Source organism: Falco biarmicus, chromosome 6 (assembly GCF_023638135.1).
Source record: "Falco biarmicus isolate bFalBia1 chromosome 6, bFalBia1.pri, whole genome shotgun sequence".
In the NCBI taxonomy this organism is placed as follows: Eukaryota; Metazoa; Chordata; class Aves; order Falconiformes; family Falconidae; genus Falco; species Falco biarmicus.
In genome coordinates this window covers 85,289,315-85,308,580 of record NC_079293.1, presented here as the reverse complement: position 1 = coordinate 85,308,580, position 19,266 = coordinate 85,289,315, and the positions used below count along the sequence as shown (strand labels likewise).

Below are 19,266 nucleotides of genomic sequence, written 5' to 3'. Positions count from 1 at the left end.
TTATCACCATCCTATTATAAGCTGTTTTTTCCTGTTAGCATTTGACACCAATAGCTATTCCTTCCCACCTCTTCCCCTCCTTACAGATAATACGTGACACATTCTTGTTTTTCTGTACCTTACTGCTGCTTCACTCTGTATTACTTTGTTTTCAGACTTCTTTGTGAAATAGCATCAGCGCTGTAAATTAATCCAGAGTCTGAGGAAGTCTGTAATGCAGCTGTCAAAATGGTGTAGTGAACATCGCCAAGTCCAGTTGAGGACATACTAGTTTGACAGCACCCTCACTGGTATAGTAGTAAAGCCCTTGTAGAGAAACACAGTGAAATCCTTTACTACACAACCAGTGTGTCAAAATTTCACCATTAAAACTTGTTTAATGATCAACACAAAATCATGGTGCATTTTCTGGCTAAATAGTGGAATGAATTCCAGCACTTCTCATCTTTTGGCATGTCATTTACATTCTTTGTATCTCAGATTATACCCGCTAAATTGGAATAACATTGCTTCCTTTCTTTTTCCAATCTCTGTCTTGTTTGTTTTGATACAGAGCTTGAGCAGCAGAGATTATCACTTATAACACATCTGTGAAAAACCTTGCACAAGGAGTCCCAAGATCTCTGTCACAGCAAAACTGAATGTGACAGTGCCTGTGATTTATTTATACTGTATCTGTGCTATAATGTGTGCTAGTCAATGACGATTACTAACCCTGAGAAAGCTTATCCTGAAATGTTAATTATGTATGTAATCCTTATAGGTCAGTCAAGCTTTACATAAGGTACACATAATTGTAAGGACGTGGTTCCCCATAAGTCAAACCACTCTAAATCCAGGCTGCTACAACCTGTCCTTGTTCTCTCCTGCACCATATGCCAACACGGTCCTCCCATTCCACTCTTCCATGTGTAGCTGGGCTGACTGAAAGGCAGTCACCCTAAATGCTGTCCCATCGGTTGGATCAGAGTACAGAGATAAGCATGAAATTGAAGACCTCATGTCATATTGTCTCATGAATCATATTTAATCTTCTTTCATGTGCTGTCACATCAGTAAACATCTTTCTGGTCACACAAGTTAAGTCTGATGTCTGACGTAACATGACATATCTCTTTTTGAGGGAAAAAGTTATGACTTCTGTGATGTAACTTTCTGCTTGCTCTCAGTAGGAAATATCTCAGTAAATAACGACCCTTCACCTGTATGTCACTGGAAGCCAGCATCCAAATGCTTATAAACACTTCAGTGCAAAATGTTTTAAATCAGCTGTGTCTATAGTACACAGGATATCACAAATACAGATTAATCACTGTTACTTCTAAGTTTTTTTGCAACTAGAAAACAGTTTGTATTAAGGTTTCTTATACTGTAGCTTGCAGCTTGACGCTATTGAGCAGGAAGTTTTGAGCTAATTTCCATAGGGCATTTTTATATGGTTCAGAGAAATGGCTTCAAATATATTTATCTGCTATGAAATTAGGTAGAATATATTGAAGAATAATTTGGAGGCACACAAATTTCTGTGTTAAAAGTTTTTTTAATTGGATTTGGATTATTTTAAAGTATATTCTTTTCTATGGTATGAACAAGGTTTTATAGGAAAAAAAAGTCTTACATGTCAGAGAGCTCTTTGGACACATCTTGATCTAATACTTTTTTAAACTGGAAATTTTCCTGAGTAAGTGCAAATGTACACTACGGAGGTACTCAGTTATTTTAAAAACTAAAAATAAAACACTCCATGCTGTTTTATCTTTTTTTGGAATATATTTCTTCCTTTGTCCTATATTTATGCACTGTGAGAATAAGTTTCAGAGTGCTAATCTTACAGCCTGTTCTTTCCCAATATGGCCCTACCAATCCAGCTCCAAAAAAGCTTTCACAAACATTTTCTTCTCTGTTTTACTTCTCTCACCCTCTAATTGGATTTTCTTGTCTTTACATTCTTTGTTGTTTACGTAGTAACATTCATGAAAGGTTGTTCAATTTTTCTCTCTTCTCCCTCCTTACGCTTCACATTGTGCAGATGTAAAGAATATATCCCTTGTTATCTACCATAATTTATGGATGTGTTGAAAATAAAAGTGTAAAAGCCTTCCCCCATCCCTGGAGATCCCTCCTTCTGCTGGTACAGATCCCTCACCTGCTGTGCTTTCAGTTCCAGTTCATTGGAAAAAACGTCTCTTACAGTATTTTTCCTCTGCTGACTACTACTCCTCTGGAACAATTTTAACTACTCACTTCAGAGCAAGAGTACTCGAGAGCTTAGATCTTGTCAGCAGTGTGCCTATTGCACTTAGCTGCACCAGCCACATAAATTCAGCGTGAAGAACCCAAGCCGAGACAGACGTGAACCTACCCAGTAAACAAAAGAAAAGCCAGCGCCTTTCACACAGACATAAAGGGTCTCATTCTCAGGGGAGGTGTACAGGCTTTACTTGATGCAGATTTATTTTAAAAAAATGTAGGCCAAATTTTGCCCCCTGGTTACACCTTCATTATACAATTATTTTTTTTCTCGTGACTCCAGTGGGGACATAGAGGTGCAATGAAGGACAGAATTTGGCCCCATTAGTATGTGCCACTAATGAATGTTATTTTAAGGTGCAGGATGAAATTTTGTCTGGACAAGATTATTGAGTCCCCGAACTGAATATGTTCTTTGGCAATGTGTGGATGGGTGTGGAGGGAGGGGTGAAAGAGAGGGGAAAGAAAGAAGGCAGAGCTGGATTTGGGATGGAAGATATAATATATTCTGTCACAACCCCTGGTGAAAGTGAGAGCATCCCAATCCACACTGGTATGCATTCAGCATGGCCTCCCAAGGGGCCAGTTTAGCACCCTCTTAGATTATATGGAGGTGTAAAGGATGCAAAAGGAGAAAAATTCTAGCCCTGGAGTTCTAGCTTATTGGAAACTTTGACGGTATTTACAATATAATCTTTTCTTTCAAATGGGAGATGCACTAGTTGATCTCTCAGATATTTTTATTTGGTTTCTAAAGGAAACAAAGCTTTTATGATTGTACTATTTGTCTGTCAGTCCCAGATTGATGTGTTCTGAAACGTATGGTTGATTTCAAGCAAATCTGACAGAGGGGAGACATCTCAAGAGTAATGATGTTTCTAACAGGTGCGTGTTTTGTGTAGGGTTTTGGGGAGGATTTTTTTTTTAATTAGCTATTATGCAAAGAAGAAAAGTGTTAAAATTTGAGGCAAGAAACAGTGAAGAGTTTGGTTAATAGCTGAATCCAGAAAGACATGGGGAGGCTAAAGCGGGAAACATATCAGTATTGGACAATGTTTCCATGTTATTCCTGAGGTAGGTGTCTGATATGTTCATAACCTGAAATCCAAAGCACCTCCAGCTCCAAACCTTCACTGTAACCTTAGCTTTGACTCTACCATTACATACTTGTAACTTCAATTCCCGTCCATGAATGGACACAGATATTCTGTACAAAGTGTGCAGGTTATGCTGCATTGGATTTAGGAAAGAAATGATGCAAAAATTATTTACAATTCTCCCTGTGGCACTCTAGCTTTTTTCTTATTGTTGTCCTACTTTGCATCCAATTAGTTTTATTACGACCCTGTGCATGATACTGCAGGAGATCACACTAAAGTAGGAGATCACACTAAAGGAAAGAAGCTTCTTTTTTTTTTTTTTTTTTTTTTTTATTCCCCCTCTCTGGTCCTTCCCTATGGCAAGCCAATGTTTCGGTGATTGGCAGCTGCTTCCAGGAGGCAGGAGCAGACAGGCTGAAAGCCATGCATAACAAGCCTGTCAGCACAGAGGAAACAGACCACTGCAATTTTTCTTTGTGAGTTTTTTCTTTGTAGTTCTGCTAGAACTTGGGCAGCGAGGCAGGAGCTGGTGGTTTGCTAATTCTACAATTGTTTGAAAGACTAGAAATTGAATTGGGGGTGTGCCAGGGTTATTAGGAGGTTACAAAGATCTCCCCAGGTGAGTCTTGTTGGCAATTCCTAATGAGAAAGCAAGTTCAGCTGAGCTGGGTAGGAAGGGGGCAGTTACCTCCCTGCCCAGCGCAGTGCTGCTATAGAAGCTGGTGTCCATCACAGCCCTTTGACACCCACTGCAGGCAATTGCTGCCTGCTGTTTTGGTCAGGTGTGGTAAATTCCAAAAACTGGGCCAGGGCTTGTGTGCAGTCCAGCTCTGCAGCATAAATTAGTCCTTTGTAAAGCGCCTTTGACTCTATTACAGGTGCATACATGTATGTATGTTAGCTATCCAGCCATAATAAATTTTTACTATAGGAGGTTTTATATTTCTAGGTATATGCCATTTACTGATAAAAAATCTAATGCTGCTGTATATGTGCAGTATTACTAGAACCCCTGAGAAAAAAAAGTGTTTAGAAAGCTGGAGCAGAGCACAGGGAGCAGCTTCTCTGCACTTGATTTCTGGAAGAAAAAGAAGCTGTCTTTTAAAAAAAGTAAATATATTGTAGCCCTACCTACATGTTTCCACTAATATCCTGATTATTTTCTTTGCATTGGCCTGAGTTAACTCTGCCCCCTACAGCATTTGTCCTGTTGGTATAGAAAATGGAAAGTTCTGTAGACTGCCTAGGAGTTTTTCTGAGTCTTGATGTTAAGGTGGGCAGCAAATGAGAGAAAATTGTAGCATAAACCACAGTAAAGTCAAATCACATGATGATATGCCTGACCTGCATCTATTACAAATTATGTAAGTATAATGTTTGTAGTTTCAGTCATCCTTGCCACAGTAGTCATCTGGCTATGGAAGCAAAGGGCCTCGACAACAGCAGGTGTTTGGGTAATTATGAAAATTGCATGGAAAAGAAAGACAGAAATTCAGTGTAGCTCATACAGCGAATTGGAATTGCTGACCTTCTACAGAACTGATTGAATTTCAGTGAGTTGAATTATCCCTGAGTTAAGCTGGTTGATATGCTTGTGGTTGTGGTTTGAACAAACTTGTCTTTTTGCATAGGTCCAAACTAGAAATAAAATGGAAGAGAAAATCTGGGAAATAGCTCTTTAACTCTTTTCAGATTAGATTAATGGCCATGTATTCACTATGGGCTGACTTTCAGCTTGTTACTTTGCCTGAGTATAATTTTGGCAAAAATGCAAAAATTTATAGTTGTTAAACTATGCTTTCCCACTCCAAATCTTCTTTCCTGCTTGGGGTTAGCAGGTAACAGAGGCTTTGTAAGCATAGCTTGCTCTTGTGATTTTAACAGGCTTATTCCAGGCTTCTTTTTTTCCCTTTTGTCTCTCATTCCTAATGAGAATAGGACTAGGGTAATAGTGATGTCAGCAGCAGGAGCGGTGAAAGGCGCATGCAACTCACCTAGGTGCCAAACAAGATAGCTGTGGAAAGATGAGCAAACTTACTTTCTAGCCCAGGGGTTAAAAGCACCTTCAGCACTCCATTTTGTGCCTGTTGTGGATAGGCAGAAAGAAGTTCATCTGGCAGTTGAGAAGGATGCTGGTAGTGTAGCTAGGGAAGGAAAGATAAACTAACCCCACCGCCCTTTACGTTGCAAGCAGCATGAAGAAAAAAAAACCCGGAGGAACAAGGAAAATGCTGAAGTGCTTTATACACTGTTGTAGAAACAATGTGGAACTTCTCATGCATAAAACCAGCATAGGCTGTCCTTATTTATAGCACATGCAAACTTTTTCTAAGAACATCAGCCTGATGGTGTATTTAAAGAAATGCAGAGGCTTATTTCTTTTTTTTTTTTTTTTTGTTGACTGAACGTTTGCATGTATTCCAGTCCTCTGGCTGTAGGTGCATCTACGAACATACACAATCCATAAACGGGTACCTGCAGCTAAAGTTCAGTTCAGCAGGTTTTTAATTGAGTTATTCTGTGTGAGCTTAAAACTACTGCAGCTGTGATATGTCGCACATTAAATCTCAGTGCCCTCAGGTGTGTCCTGCATGCAGTAGAGTCACATGGTCCTAATTTTTGCTCGACGTGTTACAAGAGTATATCGATTATCTTGGAAACAAACACCTGGATTTACTAACTGAAGAAATTAAGGAAGAAGTTGTTAGAAGGCAAGCTGCAAGTCTTTATACTGGTGAGTAAAAATCATTTATATATAACATTGATGGCTCAGATTGTTGCTATTTTGTTACTTCTCTTTTTTTAATATTTGGTATTACAAAATTGCCTTTCTAGTTTTAGAGTAAAATTTAGAGTAAAATGCTGTACTTTATGTTCCTACCAACCCCCTGCTACTGCTCAGTTTATTCTTCTAGTATTTCGTAAAGATACTAGTGTTACCTGTTAATAATAGCTCTTAAGTATGAAGTGTGATGTGAGTTTTGCCTTTATCCTTTACATTTTGAAAGGAAAAACTTCATTATCCGTCTGGTTTCTGAATGATATTTTGCAGTAACACACCTTGAGCCCCATCATTTTAAGTCTGTCTTGATCAGATGGAAGGAGAGTCCACTCCAGATCAAGTGGCTGGCAGAGAGCTCTTCACTGTTCTCACCTTCTAGTCCAAATGAACTGTTTTGCCATTCAAAGGCTGTTTTCACTTAACTGCATTCAAGTGTGGACTTTTAGTTCAATATTGCTTTACTGAATAGCTGCATCAGTTTAGCTCTCTGGCAAGCTACAAATTGTCTTGCCAGCAAATATTCACCAGTAACCGAAATGCTGTTCTGAGCTCCAATAATTATTTCTTGGTGCTATGTGAGAAAGTTTTCTTGTCTGTGCCTAATATAGCTTTGCAGAGTGTGTGGGCAATTAGCGAGGTGGCTTTTCATAGTGTGAAAAAGGAAAGTCCTTTTTTTTCTGCTGAAACAAGTTTGAGCTAAATAGCAACACATACCAACTTCTACTAAAAGAGATGCGTGGACTATAGACACACACCCCCACCCCCCCAAAAAAAATAATATTCTTTTATTCGATGAGACACAGACTGGGGTGTGTCAGGTACCCAGGGGTGTGGGCATGCCAGCGATGCTCTCTGGGGAGGACCCGGGAAGCGCTTTGATTTCCCCAGATCTGGCGCTGGCCGAGCCGCTGCGGGGGGGGGGGGGGGCGAGGGCTTGCAGGCAGGACCCGCACCCGTGCTGAGGTGTTCGGGGGGGCCGGCAGCTGGCACCGGTGACGCTGGGGAGCCCCGGGAGCCCCTGCCCGGGGGGGAGCCGCTGCGGGGACGGACGCGCAGGGCCGGGCAGGGCGGCGCCGGAGCCCCCGGCGGGGGGGCTCGGACAAAGGCTGCCCGGAGCGGGAGCGGCAGCCGGCACCGAGCCCCGCGGCGGGCCGGTGTGCGCCGGGACGGGGCGGGTGAAGTTGCCCAGGGGTGCGGGGAGCCCGGAGCCCCCAGCCCCCCGGGAGGCGGGGAGGGGAGGCGGCGGGAGCGGGGCTGTGCCGCGCCGCTCTCTGCTTCCCCGAAGGTGGCTGCGGGGGCGGAGCCGGCTCCATCCCCGGGCGCGGCGGCCCCTCCACTGCGCCAACCTGCAGGCGGCTGGAGGCTGAGCCCCGCCCGGCCCCCGCTGCCGGGGCCGCGCCGCCCCCCGCCGCCCCCCGCCGCCCCCCGCCGTCCCGGGCAGAGCCGCAGGCGGCCGCGGCTGGCTCCGCGGTGCAGCGGGCGGCGAGGGCAGCGGCTCCGGAGCGCCGCCTTCCCCGGTCCCCTTCGCATCCCTCAGCCCGCTCCTCTCCCGCACCTGCAGCCTTTCTCTCCCTCCACTCCTCCCACCTTGCTGGTTCTCCTTCTCCCCTCCCTTCTCTTCCCATTTTCTGTTTTTGGGCGTGTTGTTGCTTTTCTTCTCTTCTTCCCTCCTCCTGTTCTTTTCTGGACCCTCTTCGTCTGGTGCCTCTTAATGTCTTGATTTCTTCTGATTTTTTTCCTTGGACTTTGCCTTGTCATGTCAAGATGGAAGTCAGGCATGACTGGCTCTCCTCATCCCCCCATGAGGGCTTCGAGCAGATGAGGCTGAAGAGCAGACCCAGGGAGCCTTCCCCAAGCCTCACCAGAGTAGGTGCGAACTTCTACAGCACCGTCAAGCAGCAGGACTACAGTGCCAGTGTCTGGCTGAGGAGGAAAGACAAATTGGAGCACGTAAGCCAGCTTCTATTACCCCCCCTTCTCTTTATTTTTCTTTCTATACCTCTGTCTAGGTACTCTTGTTAGCCTACCTCTCTACCGGCTTGGACTCCAGAAGAAAAGTGTTGCTCCAGCAGTTGGGCATGATGTTTCCTAAACGGTAGAGAAAGGAGCTACTTCGAGGTCCCAGGCTGGTCAAATCTGGGGTAAATAGGATGTCAGTACTGTTCCCAAGCCACATGCAAGTCTCTTCCTATCTGGAAATATTTTTTAATGTTCTCAGTTTATTCATTCTTCTATTCCCACAAATTCAGCACTGATGTGGGAGGAGAAAGATTGGGATGGTGCAGATGGAGGTTAGAGCATTTATCTCACGGTGATTTATAATGTATATAATGAATTGCTAAAAGAAAACAGCTTTTTTTTTTTTTAAGTCTAGCTGTGATTTCCCCACCCCACCCCCTTTCTTTTTGTTCTTCATGCATGGGACTTTGAAAATATTCAATCTGTGTGGGGTAGAGGAGATTTCCTTCAAGGCATCTATTCCTGCAGCAGTAGTACATGACTTAACCAAGTGTGTTTGGGACCACAATAGAACTGATACTGTGGATGGCTCTAGTGAATATTTTATGAGAATTTAAGGTGGTGCTAAGTGTTCCTGTCTCAGATGATGTTTGAAAGCATTTTTCATGTTGTTTCTAACAGCAAGAAAATGGGTTGAGGTGACCTGCATACTATGTAAGAGTTTCCTGAATAGCTTATTAGGTGCAACCCATTGTTACAGTGTAAGTACAATCAAACCAGGAAAGTAGCTGCATTTACAGGGATGCAAAAGAATGTGGATGGGTTTGCATAATGCAACAGTCTGCCATTCTTTTCATTAGTGAGTAATTTGCAATCACAGTCACATTGACTTCAAGATGCAGAGAAAAATATTTCTTGTGTGTGGTACAGCCACCTGAAGTCTCTTTGGATAGAAACGGTCGCATTTCAAGGATAAATTGCCTTTATTACATGAAAATCCTAGATGGCATAGTAGAGTCCTTTAAAGATGAAACCTGAAAAAAGCTCCTCTGTCAACTAGTTCATGGAGTATTACCCCCTCTCTCCACTAACCTGCAGAGTATTTTATCCCTTTTAGTGAAATCTTAAACTTGAGTTGTTTGCACTTTCGGGGAAATTGCAAGAACTGACAAACTGTTGGAAATAATCACCTTTCGAATGTTGAGGAAGGTATTGAAGCCTGTCTGCCTTCTTACACATGTTTTTGTGATTCTTCACACTAACAACAAGGCTTCACAGTAGTAAGCTTGTAAGCAGAGTATTCTTCCATTGTGAATCAAGAAGAAAGGTCAGTGCTTTATCTCAGTACAGCTAAAACATGGAAAGCACAGAAATCTGAGCTCTGGCTTTTGTAACAGGTTTTTGCTACATGTGCTTACATGTTGATATGTTTCATCACATGAATGATTATTAAGGGGGAGGTGGGGGAATAATCTGCCAATAGTTTGATAGCTAAGTACCATTCTGGTAGCTGAATATTAGCATGTTTAGGTATCTGTACTTTAAATCATACCACAATATTAGCATGGAAAAGGAAAACGGACATTAACTTGCTCGAAGATTACAAGTGCAAAACCTTTGTTTTGCGTGTGGTTGGTTGGTGTTTTGTGGTGGTTGGTTGCTTTTCTAGATGAAGTCACTATTTTGTCACAATAGTAATCTTCAATAATGCTGCAGAATTGATGTGAAAACCTTCTTCTGTAATCTGTTTGGTATGAATGCGTGTTCTTCTGGGGGTTTCCCTCATTTGATCCAGTTATTTTTATTGCCAAAGGCTATTTGAACAATGTAAAGGAAAAACATTGGAGCATTGCTATTTCTTGCTTGCCATGAAATATTTTTCATTGACACTTATTGTGAATACCCTGCAGTATATTAGACATGCCAACAGTATATATGTGAACCTACTTTTTATCAGATTTAAGGTAACTGCATTACTCAGGAGTGTTGTAACAGACAGGCTATTGCATAGCTCCCCTTAATGAGTGTAAATAAAATATGTTTTAATTTCTAGATTGTCTTTTGCTTATACAGTTTTGGAGCAAGGTTGTTATTTTCTATTTTCAGATACATCTTTAAGGGTTTTGAGTGTTTCCTTGCCAAAGAACTTATTTCCTACACTCCACTCTTCCATTCCAAAAGACAGACCAATAAATCTGAGATGCATCATTCTGAGTGGTATAGTCATTGACATAGGATAGCTTATGGCCAGTGTTGGGTAATGAAGATACACAAACTTCACGAGGTGGATGGAGGACATGAATAACATCTCGTTGCAGCTCCCTCCGAGATAATCATGTTACTTGATACCTACAAAGCAAATCAAAATACAAGGAACGAGCGTCTGTGGAGGCACTGATTTTGAAAGTATGTTGTCCCAAATTTGATGCTATGTAATGACAGATATAGGCAGAGGAAGGGTATATATAGTAAGTGTAAGTCAAGATACGCATGAAGAGTTTTTGAAGGTTGTTTTTTGCTTCATCGAAATTACTTATCAAATTGATTTCAGTGTGATTGTAATGGGGATAAAATTGGGCCAGTATATTTTGTACCATACTTCCAGTAAATCCTTGTAGACCACATTAGATATATTACATCGACTTTCGTTAAAGTGAGTAGCATGACTTATTCATGTGCAGTGCTTCTTATTAATCCATATGCAGTTTGAGAGACTTAAAAAACATGTTCTGAAGCCAAATTTTAGCAAATTGTTCATATTTTAATATATGATCTCAACTACACAGTTTGTTTCTAGATTTCAGAACTGTAACAAAGTTGTGGGGTTTGGTGGGGTTTTTTTTGTTTTTAAAACAGATCTCAGTTTGGAGAAGTGGTAAAGGGGGTCAAAATTCATCTGTTGCCATGCCTCTCCTGAAAGCACAGAACAAGTTCAGATGCACAACTATGATAGTTTCTTTAGTCATCAAGTATTGGGACAATTTTGACTGACCGTAGAGGAACTAAAAATCTGGAACATATTGCTAATTGATTGTTCTTCAAATGGATCTTAATATAGTGTGTCCCCTCATTGGCTAATTGTTTATGTGGGTTATATTTTTCCAAGTGGCAGTAAAGCAATTTGTACCATACAAGGTCTGACTGTATTTAAGATTAAATGGATCTGCTGTAACATGTTTAAAGATAAGCCAACGCGGAGTTTTTGCTCGGTTTTTATGTGTGCGGTAGCTAATGCGTCAAAGCCATACCTCTAATGGAGGAAATTACTAAATTACGAGAGGTGTGAGGAACTCGGACGTTGCAGATGTGCTGACAATGATGTTGCAAACCTTTGGCTGAAATTCCTGTGGAGCTGAGATTGTTCAGAGTCTATGTAGCTGCTTTAGCTGGTTCCTTGTGCCTTTTTGTGAAGTTGTTTGCTTGGTACTGGAACTGTTGCGGGAGATATTCTTAAAGTCTTCTAGTGGTTTTTTTTTTTTTTTGCTTGTTTGTTTGTCTGGTGTTCCCTTTTTAATGACATGTGAATTGGTTAAGAGAAAAAGGAGGAGGAAGTAGGGATGGGGAGGAAGAGTACCTAACCTGATAACCTTTAGCCAGTGGGAGTTACTGATGTCTGGTTTAATTTACAGCAGCGCTCCATCATGTCTGTGTATCCTTCAGTAATGACAAGTACTGTGTAGCTTCTTTCCTAGTAACTCAGCAAGGAATTCTACAGAACTTAATTTTAAATAATCAAAACTTAAAAGCAGAACAGATTCCTTTTTAAGCTACAACAGATATGCCTCAAGCATATATTTTTTTTTTATGACAAATGCAGGTATTCATTCTCCAAGGTGTAGCCATAGTCTTCCAGTAATAACTTTCAAATTTATATGTTAAAACTTTTTTTAGATGGTCTTTTAAGAAACTACTTCAAGACTATAATTTTTTGGGAAACCTGGTATCAGGACAGTTTTATTTCCTGGAGATCAGTCTGTTACCTTTAGTATTATCAAAATTAGGAGAAGTTATTGATAATTCTTTCATCATCTCTTATTTTTACTTACGTTCTGATGAGTAGTAGCAAAGGCAATATTGGGGTTTTCAGATTCTGAGTACTGCTGCTGTTATGAGAGTTGAGTTGACCGGTTGATGTGACGCAGTTGATCAGCTTACCGCTATTCCTGCGGCGGCATTGCTACCGGGAGAGAGAAGAGGTGGTGAGGCAGAGGGAGGGCAGTGTCCTGTGGTAACAGGCAGATACCTAACGTGCATATGTGAGGTCAAAGACCATTTACAACACTGCCCGACAATCATGGTGTTGTACTTCTCAAAGCCTCGTGACCCAATCAGAAATACAATGTAACTTTAAATCAGCTGTCATAACTTCTTTATAAAACTTGAAATATCAAATCCAGTTCTGTCAGTTAATTTTTATTATCCAAAACCTAGTAGTTCTTTTGGGCAGTCTATTTTTTTTTTTTTCCTCTCCTTATGATGCAGGAAATTCTTAATGAAAACATTGTTGGACAATTTAAAACTGCATTTCTGCTTTTGCAGGTACATTAGAACAAGTGTTAAAAGTCAGAGGACAGATTTATAGGCTTCAGAATTTGACGCCCTAGGAATGGCAGAAGATACCACGTGCATAGTTATAACAGGTACAATGTAAACAAAGGAGGTGGATGTAGCAGGAGCAGAACTGGGTGAGGCCAGATTGGTTGCTGGACAGAGCCAACAACTTCAGCTTAAGGGAGGATAATAAAAAGGTCTAAATCAGAATGCAGAAAATCATTGCACACATTCTCGAAGCAGCCCTGTCTTGCAGTAAATGCTAACACATCACTTTTTTGAGTTAAACGACTTGACAGAGTCTTTTGCATTAAGCAGGTATAAATGATTTGTCATCTGAAATAATGTCGGTTACCAAGATGAGTTCATGGAGTGCACCATGCATGACGGTAACTAAGTGGGGACAGTTTGGAGGGTTCTAAGGAGTTGGTTTCCAGCATTTGGAGTGTTTTGATGGCGTGGTTGCACATTTTAATTCCTAATGTCTACCTGGTCCTGGAGATATATATCTATATTTAGAATCAGTCATTCAAATCGAGGGAACAAACTCCATTAGGCAGAGGGACTTTGGCTTTTTCTCAACAGACAACTGACATGTGGAATTGCCTGGCTGCAACAGTGGTACTAGCACACGTTGCGATTCTTGCCGAAGTGCTAGCGTGCCGTTTGCTTCACTGCTGACAGACTGTGTGTGGAAGAATGCTGCTGCTGCTTTCCTTGAAGGTGTCTTTCTCTAGTAATATTTTGCAGACAAACATGATTAGAGGATACAAATGTTCAGGGAAGTGGAAGAAGGGGACCAAAATCATTGGACAGTGTTGGGAAAATACCGAATAGCATTTTAGGGCAGGAAATGTAAAACGGTTTATTTTGAAAATAATATGGAGAATTTGAAATCTTGACAATTGGAGGGGAAAGAATGCTTTATTTCAGTAGTTACCATGCGTAAAAGTGATTTTGTATTGCTAAGTAGTGAAAATATGATACCTAATATTTCATTTTTCTCTTTCTATTTGTGGTGGGTTAACTTTGGTTGTCTGCCAGCTGCCCACCAAGCCACTCTCTCTCTCCCCCTCCTCAATGGGACAGAGGGAGAAAATGAGATAAAATGTCTTGTAGTTTGAGCTAAAGACAGGGAGATCGCTCACCCATCACAGTCACAGGCAAAACAGACTCAACCTGGAGAAAATTAATTTCACCCATTGCCAGTTCAGAATAGGGTGAGATAGAAACAAGGAAAAGATTAAAACTACCTTCCCCCCTCCCCACTTCTTTCCAGGCTCAACTTCAGTCCTTTGTTCCTGTCTATTCTACCTCCTTCCCCCTAATTCCCTGAGTAGCACCGGGGGATGGGGAACGGGGGTTGCAGTCACTCTATAATGCTTTGCCTCTGCCGCTCCTTCCTCCTAATGCTGTTCCCCCGCTGTGGTGCGGAGTCCCTCCGGCAGGACACGGCCCTTGTCAAACTGCTCCAGCATGGGTCCCCCACAGTTCCTGCCAGAGCCGGCTCCTGCCTGGGCTCTCCGTGGGCTGCAGCTTCCTTCGGGCACATCCACATGCTCTGGTATGGGGAACTCCGCGGGCTGCAGGGGGACAACCTACTTCATCATGGTCTTCATGGGTGGCAGGGGAATCTGCTCTGCACCTGGAGCACCTCCTTCTCCTTCACTGACCTTGGTGTCTGCAGGGCTATTTATCTCACGTTTCTCTTGTTCCTGTCATGTAGCTGCTGTGCAGTGTTTTTTACCCTTTCTTACGTATGTTACTGACAGAGGCACCACCAGCATTGTTGATGAGCTGAGCTTTGGTACATGATGGGACTGTCGTGCAGCTAGCTGGAACAGGCTGTGTCCAACATGGGGGGAGCCCCTGGTCCCCCGGAGGCCACCTCTGCAGTGCCCCTGCTCTACCGAAACCTAGCCCTGTAAACCCAATACACTAGTCTTAGAAGCTACTCTTCTTTCTGTGATATGTGCGAAAAACTTTCAACATTGCATTAATCTAATGCATAGTTCTGATGATTTTGACATCAGTTACTTTGAAAGGGCAAATCTCTAAAGCTAAAATTAAAACGTTTGAGAGGCAGAGTCACTGCAACAGGCTTACAGTGTTTGGCTTCATGTTGTTGCATAAGAAAACCAAACAACTTGAAGTTTCAAAGCCATACTTGAAATTGATTTATATATACATGCATAAATTTAACTCAACCTATTCAAGGCTTTTTAGATACGGAGTTTTCTAGTTTCTGAACAAAAGACCTAAATCTTAGCACCTGGAACAAACATAGCCTAACTTCAGTGAAGATACGGGAAAAGTGGTTTGCACTGCGTGCCTTTCTTAGCACTACCAGCATTAAGAGAGATCCAAACCAGTTTTTTGCTGCTTTCATCCCTTCTTTTTATCAGTGTTGGCCATCCTTGTGTAAGGATTTTGAAATAGCAGCTTCAGAAACTTGCAACTTAATCTCCTTGTCTATTATACAAACAAATACTCTGCAATGGGGTGTGGTTTGGTCTTGTAGCAGACCGTTGACAGTAACACTTTTAAACATAGCAGGAGTACTTAAGATACTAGAAAAATGATGCTTAATGAATATCTCCTTACAAATGCAATCACTTCAATGTTTGCAGAGGATGCCCAAAGAATGACAGAATTGTCAGGGTTGGAAGGGACCTCTGGAGACTGTCTAGTCCAACCCCCCGCAGAATCATGTCCAGGTGGGTTCTGATTGTCTCCAGAGAAGGAGACTGCACAGCCTCTCTGGGCAGCCTGTGACAGCGCTCTGGCACCCTGAAAGTACAGAAGCTTTCCCTCATATTCAGGTGGAACTTCTTGTGTTGCAGTTTGTGCCAACCGCCCCTTGTCCTGTTGCTGGGCACCACTGAAAAGAGCCTGGGCCCAGCCTCATGGCACTCACCCTTGAGAGATTTGTAGACATTGATAAGATCCCTTTTCAGCCTTCTGCAGTTTAAACAGGCCCAGTTCTCTCAACCTTTCCTCGTAAGGGAGATGCTCCAGCCCCATCACTGTCTCTGTGGCTGCGTGTATGTTTAGCTTAGGCCTTCTTCCATTCCAGAGCAAGGAATGCTAAAATACTGCAGTGGAAATCTCTTTACCAGACTACCCAAAGACCGAATCAACAGACCTATTCATAAATAAATCATTAATAAACCCCACTTCACTGTCCTTCAAGATGGCAACCTGTATGATCAGAGTTGTTCATAAAAAAAAAAAAAAAAAAAAAAAAAAAAAGTCCTGTGCTGGCAATGAACTCCCTGGATCTCTCTCTCCTGATAAGCCCTTTCTTGAGGGACATGCTTATGACTGCCCGCCTCTTGCCTTCCTCTTTTTGTAACGTTATTCAAGGTCTGATTCCCAGGCCTTTTATGTGGTTTCATTGCTGAGAGGGGGGGGGAAAAAAAGGTGCCCAGCTAATGTCTTGGAAAATCCATGTATCCTATCAAACTGAATTTTCCCTCCATCATATTTCAGAATCTGAAAGGTTTCTTAAATGAGTTTTGGATGCTTTTTCTGATTTTTTTTTTTTTTTTTTTTTTTTTTTTTTGCATTACTAGATTTTGCTTGACAGCTGTTAGAGTGGAAAAAGTATAACATCAATTTTCCAGTGCGATGACGCTCCTCTGGCATCTCTAACGTTATGTTATCTGAGTGGACAATCAAGTTGCTTGTGGTCTATCCTTTTTAGTTCTTGGGAGCTAGAGTAGATTATTTGAGGATATATGTAGATTAGGGGCAATAGGTACGTGCTGGGACCCATATTCCCTAATCAGTGAAATTGGGGACCTGTGCAGCTGCTTGCCCATGACCTCTATGGCCAGGTTTCCAGAATGGGGGAACAATGAACTGCACGTGTTCCTAGGTGTTCTCTTACCTGGTGGGGATGCAGCCGAGCTGTTTATTGAGAACTGAGGCACTCCCAGGTTCACAGGCCGTTAATATTATAAATGAAGCCAGTTAGCCAACTGCTCCCTCAAAGTGACTGAGATGCTGGCTGCTTGTGACAGTCTGACTGTCTGCTGTGCCTTAGCGGGCAGAAGTGCCACGTAGCTAAAAGGGAATAAACATGTGAGGGGACTTCGGAGGACCTCAGAAGTTCAGAAAGTAAGGGTACACATGACACAGCGGTGCCAATTAAGTGAATTTAACCAGAAATTATTTTTTATTGGGTCACAAACTTATTTCTACATTTTTTGGATGCTTATCCATCAAACTTAGGCTGATTTGTTTTAAGGGTTGCTCCTCGGAATTCTTTTAACTTTTATAAAGGCTTTCCAAATATAGCATAGTATTTGAGTATTTTTATAGGGGTTTGGCTTCTTTTGTTTTGATCAATGCATTGTGTAATTTGACTGTGTAGATAATATCTAGCCCTGAACAGAAATATCAGAGTGGCATTTTTAGCAGTACTTCATTGGCTTGCTTCCTGAAGATAGAAAAAAATTTATGTATTTTTTCCACTTTTGCACAACTTGTGAACTATTTTCTGTGTGCAGTATTTGTAGGTGGAGAGAGTTCTGCATTTCATTAATTTTTCTTTTTAAAACCAAGAATTAAAAAGAAAAAAAAAACCAACAAACTTGGTAAGTTGCATTGCTGACTGCATGTCAACATAATCAGCAGCTTGTTTTACAATGTATATAGTTGTTGCAGCACATAAATACCAGTCATCCTATTTTCATTTTTGTTGCTATTTGTATTTCACTATTTACAGTTGTAATGAAATGTTTAATGGAATAAAAAACAGCTAATGTATTTGAGAATTGCTACTAATAAAACAAAGAGTGATTCAGATATCCCTGCCATTCTGATACATTAAATAGGCTGGATTTCCCAAAGGAATTTTAAACTGTTCTTAGCAGAACGTGGAGCAGTGCTGAAACGGCAATTGTGACCAGTTTAACTTTAATGATCCTGTTCTTACTACAATAAAGGCATATTTACTCTGTGTTATACTCTAATTTGAATCTCTAAAAGCTAGTATATGCTGTAAAAAAACCCCTATGATAATGAGCAGATATGTGTTTGTTTTGAAACACGGGAATGAGTAAAAGTTAGCAACATCTTCTGCACTTTCAGCCACAGTAAACACATGTCTCGCTAGTGCTTTTGGGGTGACAGAAATTGTACAGCTGCCTATTAATTTCCATGACTGATCCTTTCTGGACAGTTTTTTGATAAGGGAATGTGCATTATCTGTACTGAACAAACTTTGGGCATTACCTCAGCTGAGGCTACCTGCTTACGTATGGGAATGGTGTCAATGGTCACAGTGATTTGAACCAGGCTTCTTCAATGCTTTTTAAAAAGTTTGTGTGCTTTTGTTTGACCTTGTTCCGAAGCCGTGGTACAGTCTCCATTGACTTCACTACTATGGATTTAAGTTGTATATGAGCTCCTTGAGAGATAGTGGTGTATCATCTCTCTTGTCGTGGGTTTGGGGCAAAAAAGCAAGTTCAATACATCATGCTAAGCAGATGGAGGAAAAATCTATGTCAGAGTCCTCACTTGTTTTTGAGCTTTAAATCTGGATCATCAAGCTCATTGCTGGATACGTGATTTGAGAATACTTTGCAGTTAGCACGGGCAAAGATCCTTGACAGGCTATGGAAAGGACAGAAGGCATCCTAATATAACAGATGGGATGTAAGAAACTGTAAGGTTTATGTGCACATGCAAAAAATTATATATATCCAGTTGTCCACAATTTAAGTCCACCTTAATGTTTTAGAATTAAGAAATTCTGAATTCTGAAAATTCTGAAGTGTTTCAGAATGGAGAGTACAGAAGGAAGGAAGTTAGGTGCATTTGAAACTTCAATTATCTGCCAAGACTAATGAGTGGATGCTTAAAGAAAACTCAGAGAAACCAAGTTACCTGTGAAATTATTTCTTTGCTACCAATTAGAATACTTCTGTTCCTCATTAGAAGGTGTAGGTGAAAGTCAATACCCATCATGTTAAGAAACAAATCAAACTTATCTGGAAGATGATCTCAGTTTAATGATAGCAGGCATCAGCTGTTTTCATGTTTGTGGTCATTTAAGCGGAAATGTGCACTTGCTTTAATATAATAATTGGGAGAAAGAAATGAACCTGTTGCCTCTTGTGGAAAATTAATAAGGTGAGCAAAGCAGAGTGTGCATAGATGTGTCTGGTGGCTACAATAAAGACGGAGATTCTTGCCAAGTTCTTGCTATTTCCGCATAGCTGTTTGTTGGCGAGGACCCATGAGCATCTAGGAAGGCTTGTGTTCCTGGAACACTAAAACCCAAGTGATTAGAGAATGTATAAAAATTCTGAAACAGCATCTTTCCTGTGGCTTTCTGGTGGCTGCTGACAGAAGCGGGTTGGTTTAGTCCCTTCATGGGCAGTGATAAAATGGCCAGCAGAAATTGGGTTAGGAAGGGGAGTGGAATGGAATAAGTTAGGGCAAAAGCGCTGTCACTTTGCTTTAGGACCTGAACAGCTGTAAGAGCCTATGTGGTACTATGGGTAGGGATTTTCCGTCTTCATAAACAGAAGGTGATGTGAGTTTTTAACCCTGCGCTGCCCATTCACTCTTATCTTCGGGAATAAGGTGGTTCAAAAGCTGCAAGCCAGTGGG

The 19,266-nt window shown here is 41.5% G+C and overlaps 1 protein-coding gene across 1 annotated transcript in view; it reads left to right on the top strand.

Moving 5' to 3' along the window:
• The first annotated feature begins 699 nt into the window (after window positions 1-699).
• Window positions 700-19,266, top strand: part of PLD5 (phospholipase D family member 5) — a 192,955-nt gene continuing 174,388 nt past the window's right edge. The window contains 2 exon segments of the mRNA XM_056344682.1: window positions 700-763; window positions 7,574-8,082. Coding sequence (XP_056200657.1) covers window positions 700-763; window positions 7,574-8,082 — 573 coding nt within the window.